The 19,320-nt window shown below is 41.8% G+C and overlaps 1 protein-coding gene across 1 annotated transcript in view; it reads right to left on the reverse strand.

Moving 5' to 3' along the window:
- The window catches only part of L1CAM (L1 cell adhesion molecule), a 99,042-nt gene that overhangs the window by 33,072 nt on the left and 46,650 nt on the right, over positions 1-19,320 (reverse strand). The window contains 13 exon segments of the mRNA XM_063293000.1: positions 622-841; positions 2,193-2,308; positions 4,104-4,323; positions 10,043-10,113; positions 11,318-11,515; positions 12,382-12,483; positions 13,709-13,833; positions 13,918-14,077; positions 15,451-15,617; positions 16,176-16,287; positions 16,953-17,096; positions 17,193-17,324; positions 18,759-18,943. Of these exon segments, the coding sequence (XP_063149070.1) occupies positions 622-841; positions 2,193-2,308; positions 4,104-4,323; positions 10,043-10,113; positions 11,318-11,515; positions 12,382-12,483; positions 13,709-13,833; positions 13,918-14,077; positions 15,451-15,617; positions 16,176-16,287; positions 16,953-17,096; positions 17,193-17,324; positions 18,759-18,943 (1,952 nt within the window).

The following is a 19,320-nucleotide window of genomic DNA, read 5'->3' on the forward strand; positions in this document are numbered from 1 at the left end:
TATTATTATTGCTGTATAGTAGTAGTAGTAGTAGTAGTAGTGCAGTAACAGTAATAGTTTTTCCCCCTCAATATTTGCCTAGTGCAAACTTTCACTTTTATGACAAGGCATGCTTAAAGGCAAAAGTTGTCAGAAATTGATCAATTGACTGGGCAGGTGAAGCTCTGGTTGACGTAAGCTCAATTTAATTTATTTGATTTAAGCACCTCCCAATTCCGAAAAATAGACTTATGCCTGAATCACTGTTTCCCTGGTCATATTACCATCTTTTCTCATGAAGTTAAGATGTCATAAATGGGGTTTCCAAAGAGGAAAACAGTAGAAAGTTGGGCGGCCCAGGACTTGCTTCGTTTCAGCACATCCCATGCCTTTCAGACCATATACCAGGACCTGGTTTGAGAGCAAAGAATTTCTCTGCTCACAGCTCACATTTCAACTCTTCTACACATTCCCTCTGATATCCTGCATGTGGGCTACCAAATCCGAGCTCTGAATAAAGGGATGTGGACGGAGAGAGCTTCTAGGAGTAGTAGGAGCAGAAGTTGGGAAGAAGTTCAGAAGGTGCATGGAGAGGAAGACACAGTTTGAAAGGTCTGAGGGTGAAAGGCAGCAGGTTCTTACCTCCCTCAGGTGTACCAAACTCCATGGCCTCGCTGCGGGGCCCCTCCCCCCGCCCATTCAACACAGCCAGCTGAACCCGATACCGGCTCCAGGGCCGGAGGCCCCCCAGTACGACTTCAGACACATTCCCCAAAATCAGCAGTTCCCCGTGGGAGTGGAAATGAAGATGGGCCTGTTGACGGCTATGTTCTGCCAGGGTTCCCAGCCTGGAGCAATACACCTGGTGAAGGTGGAATTTCAGAGAAAGAGAAAGAGAGAGAGAGAAATTATTTACCCAGATTCCAAGACACCCACCTCCACCAGCTCACTCAATTTTGGCAAGTTTTTTGAAAAATGCCTGTGTTCATGAGTGGAATGGCTCACTCCTCCCCTCCAAAATGTGATGGAGGAGTGCCTCTGAGCATGTAAATAATTATTTCTCCTTCTTATTTTGTAAGAATAAAAAGCATACAAGGCCAAAATGCTTTTCAGCATGTATCGAGTGTTCCCTTCCCTGAAGGGCACCTTAAACAAGAAATCTGTCATAAAAAGCAGGGAAATGACACAAACAAAACATACAATTTCTGGCTTTACATTCAGTTGTAATTCTAGCCTGGTCAGTAAAATTCTGGCTGAATGGCAGTTCTATTCAGAGTCTTGCTGAAGTCTCACAGGCTAATGCTTACCCTGAGTTTAAAAAACAAAAAATTAAAAGGCAATTCTGCAGCAAGTCAGTCTCAGTTCTGCACCATAAAATCTGCATCCTCTAACCTGTGTGGATATATTATACCTGAGGACTTTCCATAGTTCCTCTCACTTGGTGAAATTTATTCTACATCACTTGGCTCTTTTTATGTTATTTATTCTGGTTTTACTACTTGGAGATGCAATATTGTAATAACCTGGGAATTAATATGAAGGACAGGTAAAGGTAAAGGTAAAGGTTTCCCTTGACGTAAAGTCCAGTCGTGTCCGACTCTAGGGGGCGGTGCTCATCTCCGTTTCAAAGCCTTGGAGCCGGCGTTGTCCATAGGACACTTCCGGGTCATGTGGCCAGTATGACTCACGGAACGCCGTTACCTTCCCGCCGAAGCGGTACCAATTAATCTACTCACATTTGCATGTTTTCGAACTGCTTGGTGTGCAGAAGCTGGGACGAGCAACGGGAGCTCACCCCGCCGCGCGGTTTCGAACCGCCGACCTTCCGATCGACAGCTCAGCGGTTTAACCCGCAGCGCCACCGCGTCCCAAGAATATGAAGGACAAGGTTTATATTAATTCTGGCAGGACAGGCTTCTTCCCCCCGCCCCCCCCCTCTCTAAACCTGGAGCCTTCCAAATATTTTGAACTTTAACTCCCATAATACTCCAGCCAGTCTGGCCTTGAGGAGTCTAAGAGTAGCACTACCATATCTGGGCTGCAGAAATCTAGCTAACCACTAAATAATATTCTTTGCTGCCATGTAGCAGCACAGCCCAGGTGGTAGACCCATGAAAGTGTCAGAGTCCAACATATCTGGAAGGCACCAAGTATGTTAAAAAGCTCTTCAAATGCTGTCCTCCAGGATGCAATGCAAAGTTCTCGTACAATACCTTGAATCCCTTGAGGTGTCCCCAAATTTTCTCTCTGTTGGGAAGGATCCAAGAAAGCTTGATGGTAGTGCTGTTGATAATCTCAATTGACAAATCCTCAGGGACAGCTTCAGGCACTGGGGAAAAGAGGGGTCCTTTACACTTGCAATTTCAGCAAGAGAGGAAGAGATGAAAGTTCAGTCTGACAGGTCTACAAAGGGAAGGGGCACTGGGAATTCTGCAAGGGTCAAAACTCTGAAACCCCCAAAGAAAGCCAAGCTGGTACATAACAGGAAAAAAAAAATTCCACATGTTGGGCAATTCCTCTATGAGGATAGTTCCAAATGTCACAAAAGAGTAAGCAAGCCTTTCAGTTCTAAAATATGCTTTATCAAGTTGGAAGCCAAGCAAAGTTGGCAAAGAGAAAAAAAAGATCAGAAATGGGCATTCCTATCCTTCTGAACAGTGCAGTAAAACTCCTTCCTGCCAGCATGGGAGAGACAAGAGAAAAAAGCTGGAGTGTCACTGAAGGCACAAAGGTACACTAATTTAAGATGAAGTGGAGAAGAAATCTCTAATTTACGGTGCAATCTTACAAAGTATTACAAAGGAATCTCCTACTGAGTTTAGCTAAGTAGGCTAAGCATTGGAATCTTAATTGGGTCAAGGTCTTCCAGTACTACCCAAATTTCAGCTTGGACTTTTGGAGAAGTTTTAGTTGGGACCACTGTCTGAACCAGCAGGCAGTAGCCCACCCCCAATTTAGAAAAAATAAAATCCAACAACCTGTCTCCAGTAATTTTTTTGTTTAGGCACTACCAAGATGACTATGGTGCAGAAAGCAATAAATTAATTCCGTTATCAAAGACTTCTGTATGCCTAAAACATCCACTTATGCAGGAGAGTGACTGTTGGTGTAAACTGTTGCTGGGAGTTTCTGCTGGGTGTGAGTGGGAAATGAATCCTGCACCATTTGGGGTTTTTTGCTTTGTTTTTTTCTGTTCAATCGTGTCCAATTTTCAGAGACTGCCTGGACAAGTCCCTGCAGTTTACTTGACAAGGTTTTTCAGAAGTGGTTTGCCCTTGCCTCCTTCCTGGGGCTGAGAGAGAGTGACTGGCCCAGGTCACCCAGCTAGCTTTGTGCCTAAGGCAGGACTAGAACTCCCAGTCTCCTGGTTTCTAGCCTGGTGCCTTAACCACTGCACCAGACTGGCTCTCCATTTGTTTTAAAAAAGGTAAAGGTTTCCCTTGACGTAAAGTCCAGTCGTGTCCGACTCTAGGGGGCGGTGCTCATCTCCGTTTCAAAGCCTTGGAGCCGGCGTTGTCCATAGGACACTTCCGGGTCATGGTAAAACCACTCCCAGTCCAATAGAGCTGCCTGTCCTTGAAGGAAGCAAGACATTATAGAGGAGAGCCACAACTGACTGTGGTATCCAAAATTCAGGAGCGGTCTGGCAGCATTTTTCAAACTAACAAGCCTGCAAGGATGCTACCAGACTTCTTCTGATTAGAGGAACTAAGAGAAAGACTTTTGAATGCTATTTAGAAAATAGCTCTTACATAAACATGGAAGGTGGGGGATCATCTTAAAGAAGGTAATTACAACCTTTTTCATTTTTAAAAATAAACATTTTCAGAGATCGAGGTTTAAAAAACACCTCATCTATCAGTAATGAGGGGGAAATGGAAATCTTATATGCAGGGTAGGGAGCAATGGTAGCATAACAATATTCTACTGAATTGTTTGAAAATGGAGGTCATTGCTCAGCACCTAATTTGGTTTCCCACCACTGTTGGCACTAAAATAATCTACATTAGCTCCCCTCATATGACACCTCCAGATGTGTTGGGATTAAAACTCCCATAATTGGTAACATAGCTGAGTTTTGTTGTATCTGTGGGCATAAAGTCAAAGGACCCCTCGTTACTCACCATCCTCCCCTGAGTAACCTTGTTTGCTTTGAGGTTCAGGCCCTTTGCCAAACTCATTGTGTGCCTGCACCTTGATCTCATAGGGTGAGAAGACGGGGGTGTCTGCCACCATGACGGGAGGAGCTTCAACTTCCACCTCTTCCCATTGGCCTTCATTCTCTAGCCGCCACTGCACACGATAGCTCAGTGTTGGGGCATTCCACTCCTTGTGAGCCAAGGGCTGGAAAAAAACGAGGCAGGAGGAAGAGAAAGAAAATGAACAGCGATGCTGGGTGTCAGAATGGTTTCCCTGGATGAGAACGCTTTTTCAGAGCTCTCTTCACTCTCAGGTCTTTTCAAGCCATTTTGAAGCAGGCCATGAGATCATTTTCATTGCCGCATAACAGCAGCAAAACCAAGCCGTACGCTGGCGTCAGACAGGGAAAGGTAATCTGGTGCCCTACTGATTAGTTTGGATTTTCACCCCTAGCAGCTCCAGCCAGCATGGCAGGAGAATTGTGAGAGAATACTGTGCATAAAGGAGGTAGAGGCTTTTCACCGTCTCTTACAGTTCTAGAACTCTGGGTCACCTAAAGAAGGCAAATGGAGAAAGATTTGTGACAGACTAAATAATATGCTTGGTGCAGCACACAATGTATGGATTTTGTTATCATAAGAAGAAACAATGGCTATCAACCCAGTTGCCCTTAAAAAGATATTAGAAAAATCAGTGGGAGATAAATCTATCATGACTATTAAACACAATATTTTCAATATCAGAGGGAGTAGGCCTTTTGATACTAATTGCTCAGGAACTCAAAGAGAAGGTTTTTATCCTGCTCTTGTCCTATCTGTGGCCTTCCTGGGGTATTTGAAACATTATGAAGTTTATTCCTTTAATCACTTACTGGAGATCACTAGTATAAGATGTGATGATTGGCAGGTTATTATTTGTTTGGGTAGCTTTTTTTTAAGTAGTTGTGGAAGCAATAAAGTAGTTGTGTTTACATATAATGGGAAAGTCCAGATTGTTTAAACAATGGTGACCTTGTGTGTATATAACAAAGCCATAATTAATGACTCATACATCTTGCTTAGCTTAAGTCAAATCAACCACGTTATAGCTTAGCGTGATATGTGAGCCCACCCATCCTCTTGATAGTAGCTTTCAGTAGAAAGGAACAATGGGCCATGATTTCATGGAAAGCAAGATAAGGAATATCTGCTCGGAAGAGTATGGCGTTCTCCTGATCGATGCACCAGTGTGATTGCCATCAAAGTCACTACCTTTGAGGTCAGCAGGTGCATACCAATAGATATTGCAGGTTTGCACAGCTGTGCTGTTAAAAGAATTAGGAACATAAACAGACTCCATGTTGGAACTGGGTTCAAGGGGGCAGCATTCCATCACAGGCAGAATAGAGGATATAAATTCAACAGGTCTTTGAAACATTTAGCCATGCAAGAAGATGGTAGAACCTGTTACAGAACTTATTCAATAGAGTAAGCTGTGAGACCTACTACCAAAGAGATGACAAGTTTAGACTTTTTTCCTTTAAGCAAAAGAAAAACTGAAGAATTGCTGAAATATTACAATTTTTTTATAGCAAACTTAGAAATAGAAGTCTGGACCCTAAGGGATCAGATTTTCTAGGAATTAGTAACATGACCGTCTAGATGAAGGTCTGTATAGGAGAAACCATGCTGTCAAATGGAGGCCTTAGAGGTCTGTGTAATATATCCTGCTGTCTCCTTGAAAAATAAGTTTTCTCAAATAACCAGAGCAAATCCCAGTGCGAAAGGCAATGTTTAGTTGCCTCTGCCACTGTGGGGTTATCAGAATGCATAGTGATAGTAGTTGGAGAAGGCAACAGTAAATCTTAGTAATGAGAAGGATTAGAGGAAGAACATATAAAAGTGACTTAATCCAGTAACCAACCATCTGCCAATTTCTGATCTTGAACAGAACTTCAGACACTGCTTGTTAGTAGGTGCAAACAGATGTAGACTGAGCAGAAGCAGAGAAGATTCAAGGCTTCAGACTAGGGCATCCATTTGTGGAATGATTTGTATCCAGCTCAACATGGCTGCCTGGCTTGCAATGTTACCAATGCAGTGTCTCACTGAATGCATCCATTTCAAAGATCAGTAGTTAAGCAAAGCAGAAACTGAGACTGAGTTCCAATCTGTTAAGGAACCACAGATATAGTAACTGAAGGAGTGGAAGATGTTTTGAAAAGTAATTTTGAGAACCTAGTAGCTTGGATGTAGGAGTTTAGGCCTTTGGGTGCAGTTCCAGATCGAAAGTACCTTTTCCAAGCAAGATTTTCACAGAGCCTTCATTAACAAGACTGAGGCAAGAAGGTTAGGATTGCAAGAATTTTAGCAACTGAATTATCATTCATACAGAACTAATTTATCACCTGACCTAAAATATCTTAGGAAGGGGATTTACCCTATTTCTTTCTAACCGCTTTCCTGTAAAGTGTTGAGGAGATAGACATCCATGCAGATAATGGATAACTTTACCACTGAGTTTACCAAATCAGTTTCTGAATCTCAGTCAACCTGTAACCTATTATTCCCACAAATAAGTGGGTATTTCGATGCGTGGGAAGCAGAGTCCTGGCCAGCAGGTAAGATATTGTGTTATTTACCTCATCTTTCCTCTGTCTTGGTGATGGGAAAGTCAGCTCCCAATATCTATAGCAGCAAGGAGGCAGGTATCACTCACAGTAGGTTAGATAACTGAGCCCATCCTATCCAAATTCCTGGGAAAGTGAATAGTATTTTAAAAATACACCCTCTCTAGCTCAGAATAGAGACCAGAACATTCCAAAGTAGTGTTCATCTCAATAATATGGTATTTGATGGGAATAATACAAAAACCATGAGTCTGAAGAATCTGTTGCAGCAAATGGTTCCAGAAGGTGGCAAATTGAGGGCAACAGGTCAATCTATTGTATTTGGTCTTTGATCTTCCATCTTTTTATCACATCTTCCTATGCACAATCCAGAATGTCCACTCTTGTAAGAGTCAGAATCATGGCAGCAGAAAGTTGTCAGATTGGAGATAATAAAAGGGCTATGGAGTAGAATACACTGCTTTTTCTTGCCCTGGACTCATGGCTATCACTGGCTGTGGTGTCAGGCTGTTTATGTGGATATAAAAGGACAATGGGAATCTTGCTTCCTCTTCTTAGGTAGTTAGCCCATGAACCAAGCCTAGATGTGTCACCACTGACCTTATTGTGTTTGGAGGAGAAATGGAGGGTTTCCATAGACAGACAGGAATACCAGGGAAGAGGCAACTACTGCCTTTGGGATTGTGGTTACTGTGTTTGGCTGATTGATTGACAATAATTTGTATGCTACCTATTCTCCAGATTCTAGTTGCCTGTGCCTTTGGTTTTTGTATTTTATATAGGGCAAACCAGTATGGCATTGAGCAGACCTGCCATAGCCCACTGCTACTAATGGCTTTCTCCATGTCCATGCCTAAACCAAAAGTAAAAAATAGGAAAAATGGAGGGAGAAAAAGAAAAGTGTTCCCTCAGCATTTCAGGGTAAGTGTTGCAGGGGGATGAGGCAGCCCAAAGAGTTTCATGCTGCTTGTTTTTAAAAGTATACTTTCACTGTCTCTACATTGAACAGGAGAGAATGGCAGTATGGCACTGCCTTTTTCCTTTATTGAACATCAACCTGAGTAGTTATATCATGACCAATTGCTTGCCATAGGTAGCTACCCAACTGGCCATCCAAGCAAGAGATGCATTAATTTTCCATCTCTTGTTACAACATGAAGTTAGGTAGCAATGCCCAGCACTGAAAATAGGACACCACACAGAGAAAAGATTGAGGAAACCATGCATTAGAAGCACCTCATGTCTCCAAAGCACCAGCAAGTGGAGGCACAAAGATAGAAGAGATGCGGTCAAGAAAAAAGCAAACACCTAAAAATAAAGAATGTTGCCAAATTTCCTTCAGTGGCCATCCTTTTGTGCTTTCAGCCAATGCCTAAAGCAAAATTAAAGTTTGGCTGTTACAGTTCTCAAGTGTAAAAATCTCTTTATCAGAAGCAAGGCTTTCTTTTTGTCTTCTGCCTAAAAAACAAACAATCAAACAAAACTTTTTTAAAGTGAAAAGCCAGATTTGTGCTCTTAATTCTACTGAGGAAGGTTTTTTTTAATTTATTTATTCAAATTTAATTACCACCCATCTCCCCCAAAAGAGGGACTCTGGGGGACTCTTTAAAAATCTTAGGATTTTTTTGATTAAATTCTTCTGTTCATTTAACCTCCTCCTTATAAGAACATGACATGCCTAACACTTCTTGATTACATAGCTAGTTTTCTTACCCCAATTTTACTGAGTCAAAGTGCTTAGGGGAATCCTGCTGGCTTCCACAAGAAAGGGAATTTCCATAACTGACTGCCCCTTTGCCAAGAAGAGAAAGACATTTCTAATTCAGGAGACAAAAAACAACTGGTATCTTTGAAATGTGTGGGATTTTACATGGCTACGTGCTACAAATGAGCCATGCGAAGCAACCAGTGCCAGGCCAGCTGTAGCAGTAGCAGCAGCTGAATTTGGTAGAAGCCTCTCTGCACTGAAGCATCTGGCATCAGTTCCCTCCTGGGAATTCAGCCAAAGTATCCCATCATTATGACAAGCATGACAATTCAGGGACAATTCTGGAACAGAAGCACACTGGTATGTTGCCACCTATTTCTGCTGGAATGCAAACCACACAGTAAACCCAGAGTTAAGAGACTAAAATGGACAATTGGTGTATGTGTGCATACACCACTTCAACACAGACACCACTTCCACACCCTGCGACACACACATTCTCTGACTGTCACTTCAACATACATGGCAAGTTGGTCACTAGTAGGCATGACAAGCTAAAGAAAGGAAGATCCACCGTGAAGTAGTCCATATGGTTTTGAATGGTGCAGGAAGCAAGCAAAGTAAGAGCAATTTAACATATTTGCACATAAGCAACGTATCTGTATTGCTGTAAATTGCCTTAAGTGCTTATATATGACTAATGGCAAGGTACGCGTTTAATAATAAACCAACCAACCAACAAACCACATAAGGGAATGTGGATGTGATAAACTTACAGCATTAACAACCTAATGATACAGAACAGTCTTTGTTTCCCATTTAAAATAGAATAAGGAAGAAGCAAACCACAATCAAGAAGCTGTTATTAAAAAGCTCTTGCGTACTCATCCACTTGATCTCTGGGGGCAGGATGTAAACCAAGCTGACTAAAGTTTCTCATAAATTACAGTCATGTTTGGATAACTGTGCAGTCTGGAAAGATTCAAGTTCAGATATCACAGGAATGAAGGGACACTTTCACCCCAAAGACCCATCAGTGCATGACTGTTTTCAGAGCCCTGCAAAATGCACATTCAGGTAGTTGACCAGGATGTGTGCAGCTGGATTTGGAAAATGCTGTTGGCCTTGAAGGAGGCAGTGATACACCCCCTCCTGAAGAGGCCACCCTTTGATCCAGACATATTGGACAGCTCCCAGCCAAGCTCCATCAAGTACAGAGTAAAGAGCTTTGCACAAGTCCAATGTAGATCTCTAATCATGTATGCTACTTCCTTGGGGGGTCTGTTCAAGCCTCCTACATGCCTGGAATGTTAAGCCCAGCGAATGGAATGTGTTCATGATGGTGAGCCATATTTGTGCAGATATGCTCAAGGACCTGATACAATAGAACAACTCTTTCCATGAAAACTAAACCCATCAGCCTTGAAAAATTACCCCACCAAGGTGCTTCTCAGCAATTCTTTTCAGCAAAAATTCAGCAACAACTCTAGCACCCCCTTGTCGCACTACAACATAGCCCTACAAATGATTCCAGTGGCACTGTCTCTGGTTGAAGAGCACAGGAGATTGGGACCAATATCACTGAGGCGAAAGGATCAACATCTCACCGTCCAGGTGATGATCATATTTCTGGTTTCATTTCCTTCTCCTCTGACATCAGCTGGGTTTCGCTCAGGGGCTAGAAAACAAAGAGGCCAGAGTTACACTGTCATGTCTGTCTGTCTTGTATCAAACAACAGCGAGTGTCCACTTTGCCTCCCAGACTGAGAAGCAGTTATGCAACTGTAGGAAACATCAGAGTTCCTTCCTTGTAGTCTAGACTGAAAACACTTAATCCAAATAACACAATCTACGAGCTCTGTATTGATTAGAATGAAGTTTAAGATTATCAGAAGATTATTCCAGCAAGCATCTTAATTTCAGTTAAGACTACACACACACACACACACACACATCATGCATGCATGTATGCATACTATTTAGGGTAGCAAAGCTCTTGTCTGTTTCCTTGCCATTTTTCAGTGGAAGCTTTTTTGTGAAGATGGGGCATTCTGCATCTATTCCCTGCTTCGATAACTGTCAGCTCTTTTATCAGGAGGAGAAATGATTCCCACAGAATCATAAAGTTGGAAAGGGCCACTGAGCCCAGCCTCCTGCTCAATGCAGGAATCCAAATTAAAGCATCCTAACTGATGGCTGTCTAGCCTTTCCCTGAATGCATCCAATGAAGGAGAGCCCACTACCCCTATGAGCACCTGGTTCTGATGAACCCCCTGAAGTCAACATTTCTGGTTCCATTTTCTAGACCACTCATGAAGATCCCAACAGGATATAATTCATAATTAGCGTAGAGTTCTGATGCTCCCGTTAGTGGACAAAGGACAACAAGCTTTATAGAGCACTGAAGCCACACACTTGTGTGGAATCATCATCCTTCCACCAAACTTTGTGAATGCTCTTTTAAGCTTCATTTTCTCAGCCACAGAGACTAGTTAGGTACTATCTTCTGAATTGTTCAGGATCTCTTTCCTTGACCCATTTTCTTTATTGATTTGTGGATCTGTTAATTATTTTAATTGGCACCCTGCCTTTTGTCATCTCAGGTCTACCACAGTATGATGGCAAGCTGGAGACAAAAGAGAGAGTGCTTTCTTGCTTGCTTAGAAGAAGCCACTGTTATCAGGTTTGGACAAAACAGCAGGTTAGGCTTAGAGTAAGGAATGGCCTGGCATGCCTTTCCCAGAGGTATTAGGAGCCAATGCGTGTGAGTCAAGACTGTTCTCTGCATGGTGTGTTTGTGTTAACTCTTACAAGAACCATACATAGTCCCATAGGAAGCTTCCATCCCTGTGTCCTTCTCCCAGCATCCTGAACCTTCTTACCTGCAGGCTCTGTGGCATGACTGGCAGATTGGCTACTTAATTCGCTTTTCCCCTGGTCATTGTTGGCCTGCACATAGAAGTTATAATTCCGGAATGGAGAGAGGTGAAGAATGGCCCATGGCTGGTCTCCTGGGACGGTGGCTAACCATTCCATTTCTGCCGGCCCAAATTTGGTTTCTTCACAAAACACAGTATATTCTGTGAGGGAGAGGGGAAGCGTCTTCTCAGAGTTTTAATGGTTAAAAAAAAAGGCAAGCCAAAGTAATTAAAATTGCTATCATCTTTGACTAGGACCCTACTTTCTTCCTAGGTTCATGATATAAACTGAGCTAAAATGTGCCTCTACAAAGATATGGCTAATTTATGGTTCAGTGTGATGTGCAATTGGGTTAATTGGGTTAATTCAGTAACCCAACTGAATACAGTACAGGAACCCAATTCACTGAATATTCTCTGTATTTCTACCCATACTCAGAAACAGAGAATGTAAAAATGACATCTTCACAAATGTGCGACATGTCCAGCTTCAAAATTCGGGAGTATCTCTAAGGAAGCACTGAGTCATTTTACACATCACAGACAACTGCAGCTTTCCAATCAGCTAGACTTTTTCATTTCCTTGCTTTAAACTGTGCTAAGTGATAAATAACAGTGGCAATATAAAGACATAAAGCTGCTCTCTATGGCACTTTCCAGCCACAAAATAGTTTTTAATGTTGCTGTGAGAGAAAAAAGAAGGAATGAAGGCAGTGGGGATTATGACTGACATCTTGCCTGTTCACCCAAGCTACTTCCAAGCAGAGGCATCCACAGGAGGGTTCAACTGGGAAGCAAATGATGAAAGCAGTGAATGTCACCCCTGCCCCTTTTGTATACGCATCATGACCCTGCACACACATACAAAAGGGGCAAAGGTTGTGGTGTGACAGTGCAGCACCGCTTTTGTCATTTTGATGAAAGCAGCAGATCTTGTGGATGTCTCGGCTTCCAAGGAAAATCCTTGAGTTCTGATTAATCAGATGTCATTTCTCTCTAATGGAAAGATACTCAACATGATTCCTTACCCTCTATAGCTCTGTTGTGATCATCTCCAGGTGTCCACGTCAGCTTTACCTGATGATTTTGCTGCCTCTGCACCTCCAGATTTGACACGGGGCCAGGTTTGCCTGACAAAAAGACAGTAATGAGACAGCTACCCACCCATCTGTCCCCCCCCCTGAGATTTCTCCCCAAACAGATTTTCCAGGGCTGTCCCACAGTGTGAAAATTTGAACTAGTGGTTGTTTTATTCCACCTTCAGAGACAGAATTGCAACTTTAATTATTATAAATTATATGCTGGCAGAGTAATCCACCACCTAAAACTGATGAATCACTGGCCTTTAAAATTATTGGTTGATTAAATGTAATGAAAACTAGCTTGCATAATTTCTGCAAATTCTGAACTATGTATATGTTTTCTGTATATTTGTGGTTCAAACCCATTATTCATTTGTTTCCATTCTGTATTTTTGTAACACACTAGAAACAAATTCACCAAAAAACGGACCATTGTCAGCTTTGTATCATATACTTTGCTTTTACATGTATATAAAATATAAATTAAATTATATATGTATATAAATTATACAACATTTATATTTATACCTATGTAATTTGTAAATTATATTTTGCTGTCAATGGTTAGAATTCTCTACACATCAGTGAATCATCCAACTTAATTTTGACAGAGTTAATAGCATCTCCTCCCAAATAATATCCCACTAAAATTAATTAATTTACCAATTAGAACAAATAGTCTTGGATTTCTGAGAGTGTGCAGCTAAGGAAAGAGGCCCTCCTGGAATCAACTGGGGCCAGAGCCTTTTCTTATAATTTTTATTAAAGAAACTTTTAAAAGAATAAAAACAATACACATTTTGAAAGAAAAAAGTAAGGAAAGGAAAGTAATAGTACAGAAAAGGCTCTTACTATTTAGCTGTCCCAATGCTGTGCAATTCCCTTCCCATCAAGATACAGTTTTTACCTTCTTTAATTACTTCAAAACATAATCTGAAACCTTATTTTTATAAGCTGGCATTCCCTTCTTGAAGTTCAAGTATATTTGGACCAATGGCTGTTTCATAACTGTGATATAATTAGTGTCATTTATTTTTTTTATCGATGAGTTGGTTTGTTTCAGTTATGTCTTTATTGTTGTAAAGTGCTATAGGAGGCTTTGCACAAATGGCAAAAATAGATAAACAGCAAAGAGCTAGTGCTTTTTTTAAAATGCCAATTTGCTACCTGTGTGGCAGGAATATCACTGCAGCCCTTTGAGCTCTCCCTGGTCTGAAGTTTAACCTCAAGAGGGAAACAATCCAAATCTAATATTTCCTTTTTTGGTACTTGCCATACACCAAAAGCTTGGCACTTTTTTCTACAGAGTCAAGGGTAGTCCAGGCCAGGCAGCTGTATGTTCCTTGATCAGAGTAGTCCAGGCTGGTGACTGTCAGAGACATGTCACTGATGATGTATCTAGGGAAAGACCAATGGTCAGAGTACAGGTAATGCAAGAGTCCTTCAAACTTCATTCAACATGATTGAGCTCTTTGCACTTACTTGTTATTGTCATCTGATTCTTCAATATCTTCCCCATTGAGCCGCCATTGGATGCCACGCTTCGGAATACTCTCATCAAAGAGTACCTTGCAGTGGAATGTCACTGTCTCACCTTTCTTCTTTTCCATGTTGGTAGGACCCTCTTCAATCTGTGTTGCTCCTGGAATAGGAATGGAATAATGTATTGTAGCCTCTCCACCCATGAAGTCTCACTGTGGGTATTTATTGTCCTCTCATGAATTGATCCTACATGCTTGTTTTTTCTCCACCATTCTTCAGTGTGGCTTGAATTCTTCCTAATACAGACATGACTGGCCTAAGACATTTTGCAGCTTGAAAATCTCAGTAGCAGCCCTTCACTTTCACCTAAAGGAAGTAGAACATGATTCCTTCCACTGAGAATTTGTCCTGCACATTTCACAGAGGCTGTCTTCTCAACACCCACTGAACCACAAACAAGACAATATTTTAGCCTAACGAGTGCCCTGCAATGAGCCAGAGAAACATTTTCAACCAATCTGTTAATGCTACTCTTTGATTAAGTTCACATAATGCTTAATCATGCTTTACTCAATTGAGCCAATTTTTGGGTTTGCAGAATGCACTGAACTATAAAGGGTCCACGTGGGCTGAATTCACACAATTTGGTAGACTAAAATGTTATTAGTTGCTAATCTGTGGTTCAGTGTATTGTGTAAACAAAGCATTTCACACTTCATAGCACTACAGTCCTCTAAAACATCCATTACATTTGCTCCCAGTTAAAACTGCCATCTATTTAGCTTTACATAAAAGTCTTCAGGTCATTTTTCATATGAAGAGATTATTTTTAAGCTGTTCACACTGGAGAAAAGACAATACATTTTTAGGCACAAAGAAATTATTAGCAAGCACAAATAAACACCAACTTCCCCTCATCCTCATCTCTGGAGGGATATCACCTGTCTTATGGAGAAGGAAAGAACTGGTTTACCAGATTAAAAGCTTAGTATGATGCCACAGGCAGAAGGCCTGGCAGAGCCTCACTCACATGGCATTGGTAGGGGAGCAAGGAGGGGGCAAATGATGAAATGAGCATCACAACATTGTATTGCAAGCTTTTGATACGTACTGTGATGTCACATGCATGTATGTAAGGGAGAGAACATCATGGCACAGTGCTCATTTCATAATCCTAATGAAACCACTGGATTCTGCAGATGCCTCTGATGTTATGACCAAGAGGAAAAACACTGGCATGACCTGCCACATCCACTTGTGAAGTGGAACGTCATGGAAGAAAGATGGTTTTGGATGATTTAGTTGAAAGCCATGGTACTTTGCTCCCTTCCGCTGAGGCTCCTCTTTCCACATGCCTTTAGATGGCCTCTTAAGCTGCAGAAGCCAGGAAACTGGACTCTCTGCCTTCCAATCTCATCATCTTTACTGACCCCTGGCTACTTTCCTCCAATCATGTCTCACCCTGTCTTATGGTCAACCATTTTCTATCATATTTCTCTTGATTTAATGCATGCTTGGGAAACCTGATCTCACCTTTGACAACCAGGCGGGCAATGATGGAAACATTGTTCTGATCATTCTCAGCTAAGCATGTGAAATTTCCTGCATCTTCACGTCGGACTTCCTGAAGTTTCAGTGACCCATTTGTGAATATAAAAGTTCGCTTATCTTTTAGGGCAGGGTTCATGTCTTCCATAAACCTAGGAAATGAAAACAAGAGAGGGGTATGACAAATAGAAATCTCTCTACAGTACTCTCAGTGCGCTTAGAGTTGCTGTGATTTCTTTTGCAAAACAATCCAGCTCCTAATAATTTTTTCTTCTGTCATGCCTTTAATCTCCTTCTATCACTATTTCTTAGACCTTTACTGTATTTTGCATAATGTTGCTTATCCCAAAAGAGAACAGTGCAATGGAGTATGCATGTCTGTTTTCACTTTCCCCCATATAACTTCCTCAACTTCCTGAGTATGCCAACAGTATATTTGTATTTTTCACTGGCCTTATTTTCTTCCTCCATCGGCACCGGCATTCTGCACATCAGTTTGTTATTTGAGGGAGCTAGATTAATAAAAGCTAGCCAAAGAGGCATTTAATGTTCCATGTACCAATGAAAGAGACTGCATGTACTGAGTATCACTGAGTGATACTAAGAGAACTTTGATATGTAAGTGGGGCTATATCAATAATGCCGGAGCAACTATGGACAAACCAAAAGACATTGTGCTTTCTGGAAAGGGCCCGAAACAGAAGGCGTACCACTGTACTTTGGGTCTGGGCGCCCCAAAAGTCTTGCAATGTAGGATCACTATTTGGTTCTCCACCACAGCATACTCTACACCATCCGGGGTCAGGATCTGTGCTGGCAACCCTGGAGCAAGTCAAAAAGGTAAATGAGTGCAGGGCAGGATACTCATCCCCTCTAGAAACCCCACCTAGCCCCAAGCCCTGTCAACACACAGTACCACCCCAGAAGCAGGGGGTTGTAAGTTAATGGAAAACAGCCATAAGAAGCGTCTCTTAACTCGGCATGTTCAAGTTTCTTCTTTAATGCCATGGTGAGCCCAGATGGTGGACTCATGGGCCAGAACAGCAGGCAAGAGTAAGTGTACTTCCCATTAGCCACTTAGGTTAAAAAAAAAAACACTTTTTAATATTTTTTCTTAGGTTAAAGGCTTCTGGGAAAATCCACCCCTAAACTCCCTAAGATGACTGCACCCTTCCTCAGTGGGGTGCTATCTCCAATGCCCTGTCCTGGCACTAATTGAGAGGCAAAGGGGGTACAGAGAAACAGCCTCTGTACCTAGTTTATAGGGACGCCATTCACTGGGAAAGTGACTGAAGTGCTGGCTTAATTCACACTCCTGTTTTCAGGAAAGAGCTGCTGCAGTAACTTTAAAATGCAAACTGAAAGGATGGTGACACGATAGAAAATTTGGGACAGTGAGGCCTTTGCTGGTTTCTGATCCTAATATGTTCCTGTCCTTTGAACAGAGGCCAGCCCCATTTTGATCCAAAGTGGAGAGATGAACTTACGGACAACAAGGATGTACGCATTGGCCAAGAGACTGCCATGCTTATTGTGGGCTTGGCACTGGATAACGGCTGTGTCATTGGGCTGCACATCGCTGAAGATTAAAGCCCCTGGTTGGGTCTTCCTTCTTGGATCTGGCAACACATCTGAAATGGAGCCAGGAGTTTAGGCCCGGGAGGCTAAAGGTGATATTGTAGCCTCTTTGCTCTTTGCCCCCACTTTCCCCCCATCCATTCACTCACCTTTTAGAGGAGTCCCATTTATGCTCCACGACACTTTTGGCTTGGGTTTTCCATCAACTTCGCAATCCAGGCGGACATTCTCCCCTGGACCATAGATCTGGCTCATGGGCATTTTTATCCAGTATGGAGCAGCTGAGAAAAGAAGTCAATATTAAAATAGCACCCATTAAGTCCAAGTTAGCTCACTTCAGTGAGGAAAGCTGGCTTCCCAGGGTCTCTTTTTAGACATACTAGCACAATGCCCACTTTATAACCGCCCAGAGGCCTCCAATGGGAGGAGATGGGCGGGGATAAATTAGATAGATAGATAGATAGATAGATAGATAGATAGATAGATAGATAGATAGATAGATAGATAGATAGATAAAATAATGAGCTGTCCTCAAACTCCCTTTCTATTACCTCCCACGACAATATTTCAAGCAGGGACAGGCAACCTGATGCTTTGTGTCTTTTGAACCACCATGCCAACCACCATGCCATTAGGGAGTCTGGGCCTCATCATGCAAAACATCTGGAGGGGAAATGTGGCCTATCCCTTCTTATATAAATTCCTCAAGACAGGGAAGAACCTGTCTTTTTCTTCAACTAGGAAATTCCATCTATTTCAAATAATTGTCATTATTTATTGCTGGGAATCATCTATCTTTGCTTAAGCCCTAAAGCATGAAATATATAAATAATGCTTCAATAATAAGAATTATTATTTTATTTATTGCGGGGGGGGACAACCCAACTGAAGTTGGAAAATTTAAAGCTTAATGGCCTTCAAAGAGGATACAAAGCAGCTGCATAAATTTGCCCCAGTTAATGCAATGGGGCTTATGAGTGCTAACTTTGGGCCCGGTTATACCTAGCATGTCTGGTCAAGCTAAAGTTCTAGGCTTTTATTCACAGCCAATATTTTAGTTACATTGGTTTTACACCACACACATGCATAGAGCTCTGAGCTGGTAAGACCTGTGGGTTGGATTCCCCAGCTCTCATCTTGTTGCTTTGCCACTAAAATTAAAATAGATATTACTGGAAAACTACATGCCTCATTTAATACAGTCATAATTAGAGGGACTAATACAACTGGCTAAAAAAACAGGTGGTTTTTTGGTACACAGAATTTTAATAAGAAATTTTAAAAACTTCCATCCTTCAAAGTAAGTTGCCTTAGTCACATATTTTCCCATTTATCCAGCTCCTTGTCCTTCTCTTTTTGCCCCCCCAAAATGGCTGTTGCATCCCTATGTTTTTTTCCTCCCCTCTCACTAACGTCCTATATCACAGAACATGACATAATCATGCTGTGCTTCCATCCCATTTGATCCTCCTGCACACAACTGAATGCCATTAGTGAGAGAAACACAACCTGATAATGTCACACCAAATAGTATCCTGTAGAAGAAAGTGGAGTGATATTATCTCTATGGTGTAACATCTACTAATTTCACCCTCATCTTTCTCCAAAAGAGACATCTTGCTACTTGCAGGGTACATTCCTTGGAAGGTCTCTCTTCTCCAAACCTCCCCCTATTCTTATCCTATCAGAACCTACTGGATTAAAAGTGGGAATACCCTCAACATTAACGGTATAGGTGCGGCGGATGCTGCCATGCTCATTACGAGCAATGCACTGATAGTCGCCATCATCATCTTCCATCACACTTGGGATGCAAAGGGTTTTATTGTAGTTCTCAAAGGTCACCCCAGGTGAAGGGTTCAATCTGTTCAGGTGGATCCATTCCACTGATGGCGTAGGGCTGCAGAGGAAGGGAAGAAGAAGAAAAGGCGTGTGTATAAAACTGGCTTCTAAGCCTGCTCTGGGCAACCTGATTCAATGTCACTGGCCTAAGTCACTACTTAAAATTATGTTGTTCAGCTAAAAAGGTAGGACTTCACTTAAGAATATTTTTAAAACAGGACCATGTAAAAATTGTAGATGGGAGGATTCATCTTAGAAGAGGCATCTTTCTCCTGTACAGTAAAGCAGAAGGGGACACCCTTTCAGTGAAGAGTCTTTTAGTGAGGTTTGTGGATATTTTTTTTTTTTTAAAGAATTTATTTATATATGTATTTATTTGTAAAGGAATTACCTTTGTTACCTCTGACATTTTTTCTTGAGAACTAACAGGATGCC

This window comes from Candoia aspera, chromosome 2 (assembly GCF_035149785.1).
Source record: "Candoia aspera isolate rCanAsp1 chromosome 2, rCanAsp1.hap2, whole genome shotgun sequence".
Lineage (NCBI taxonomy): Eukaryota > Metazoa > Chordata > Lepidosauria > Squamata > Boidae > Candoia > Candoia aspera.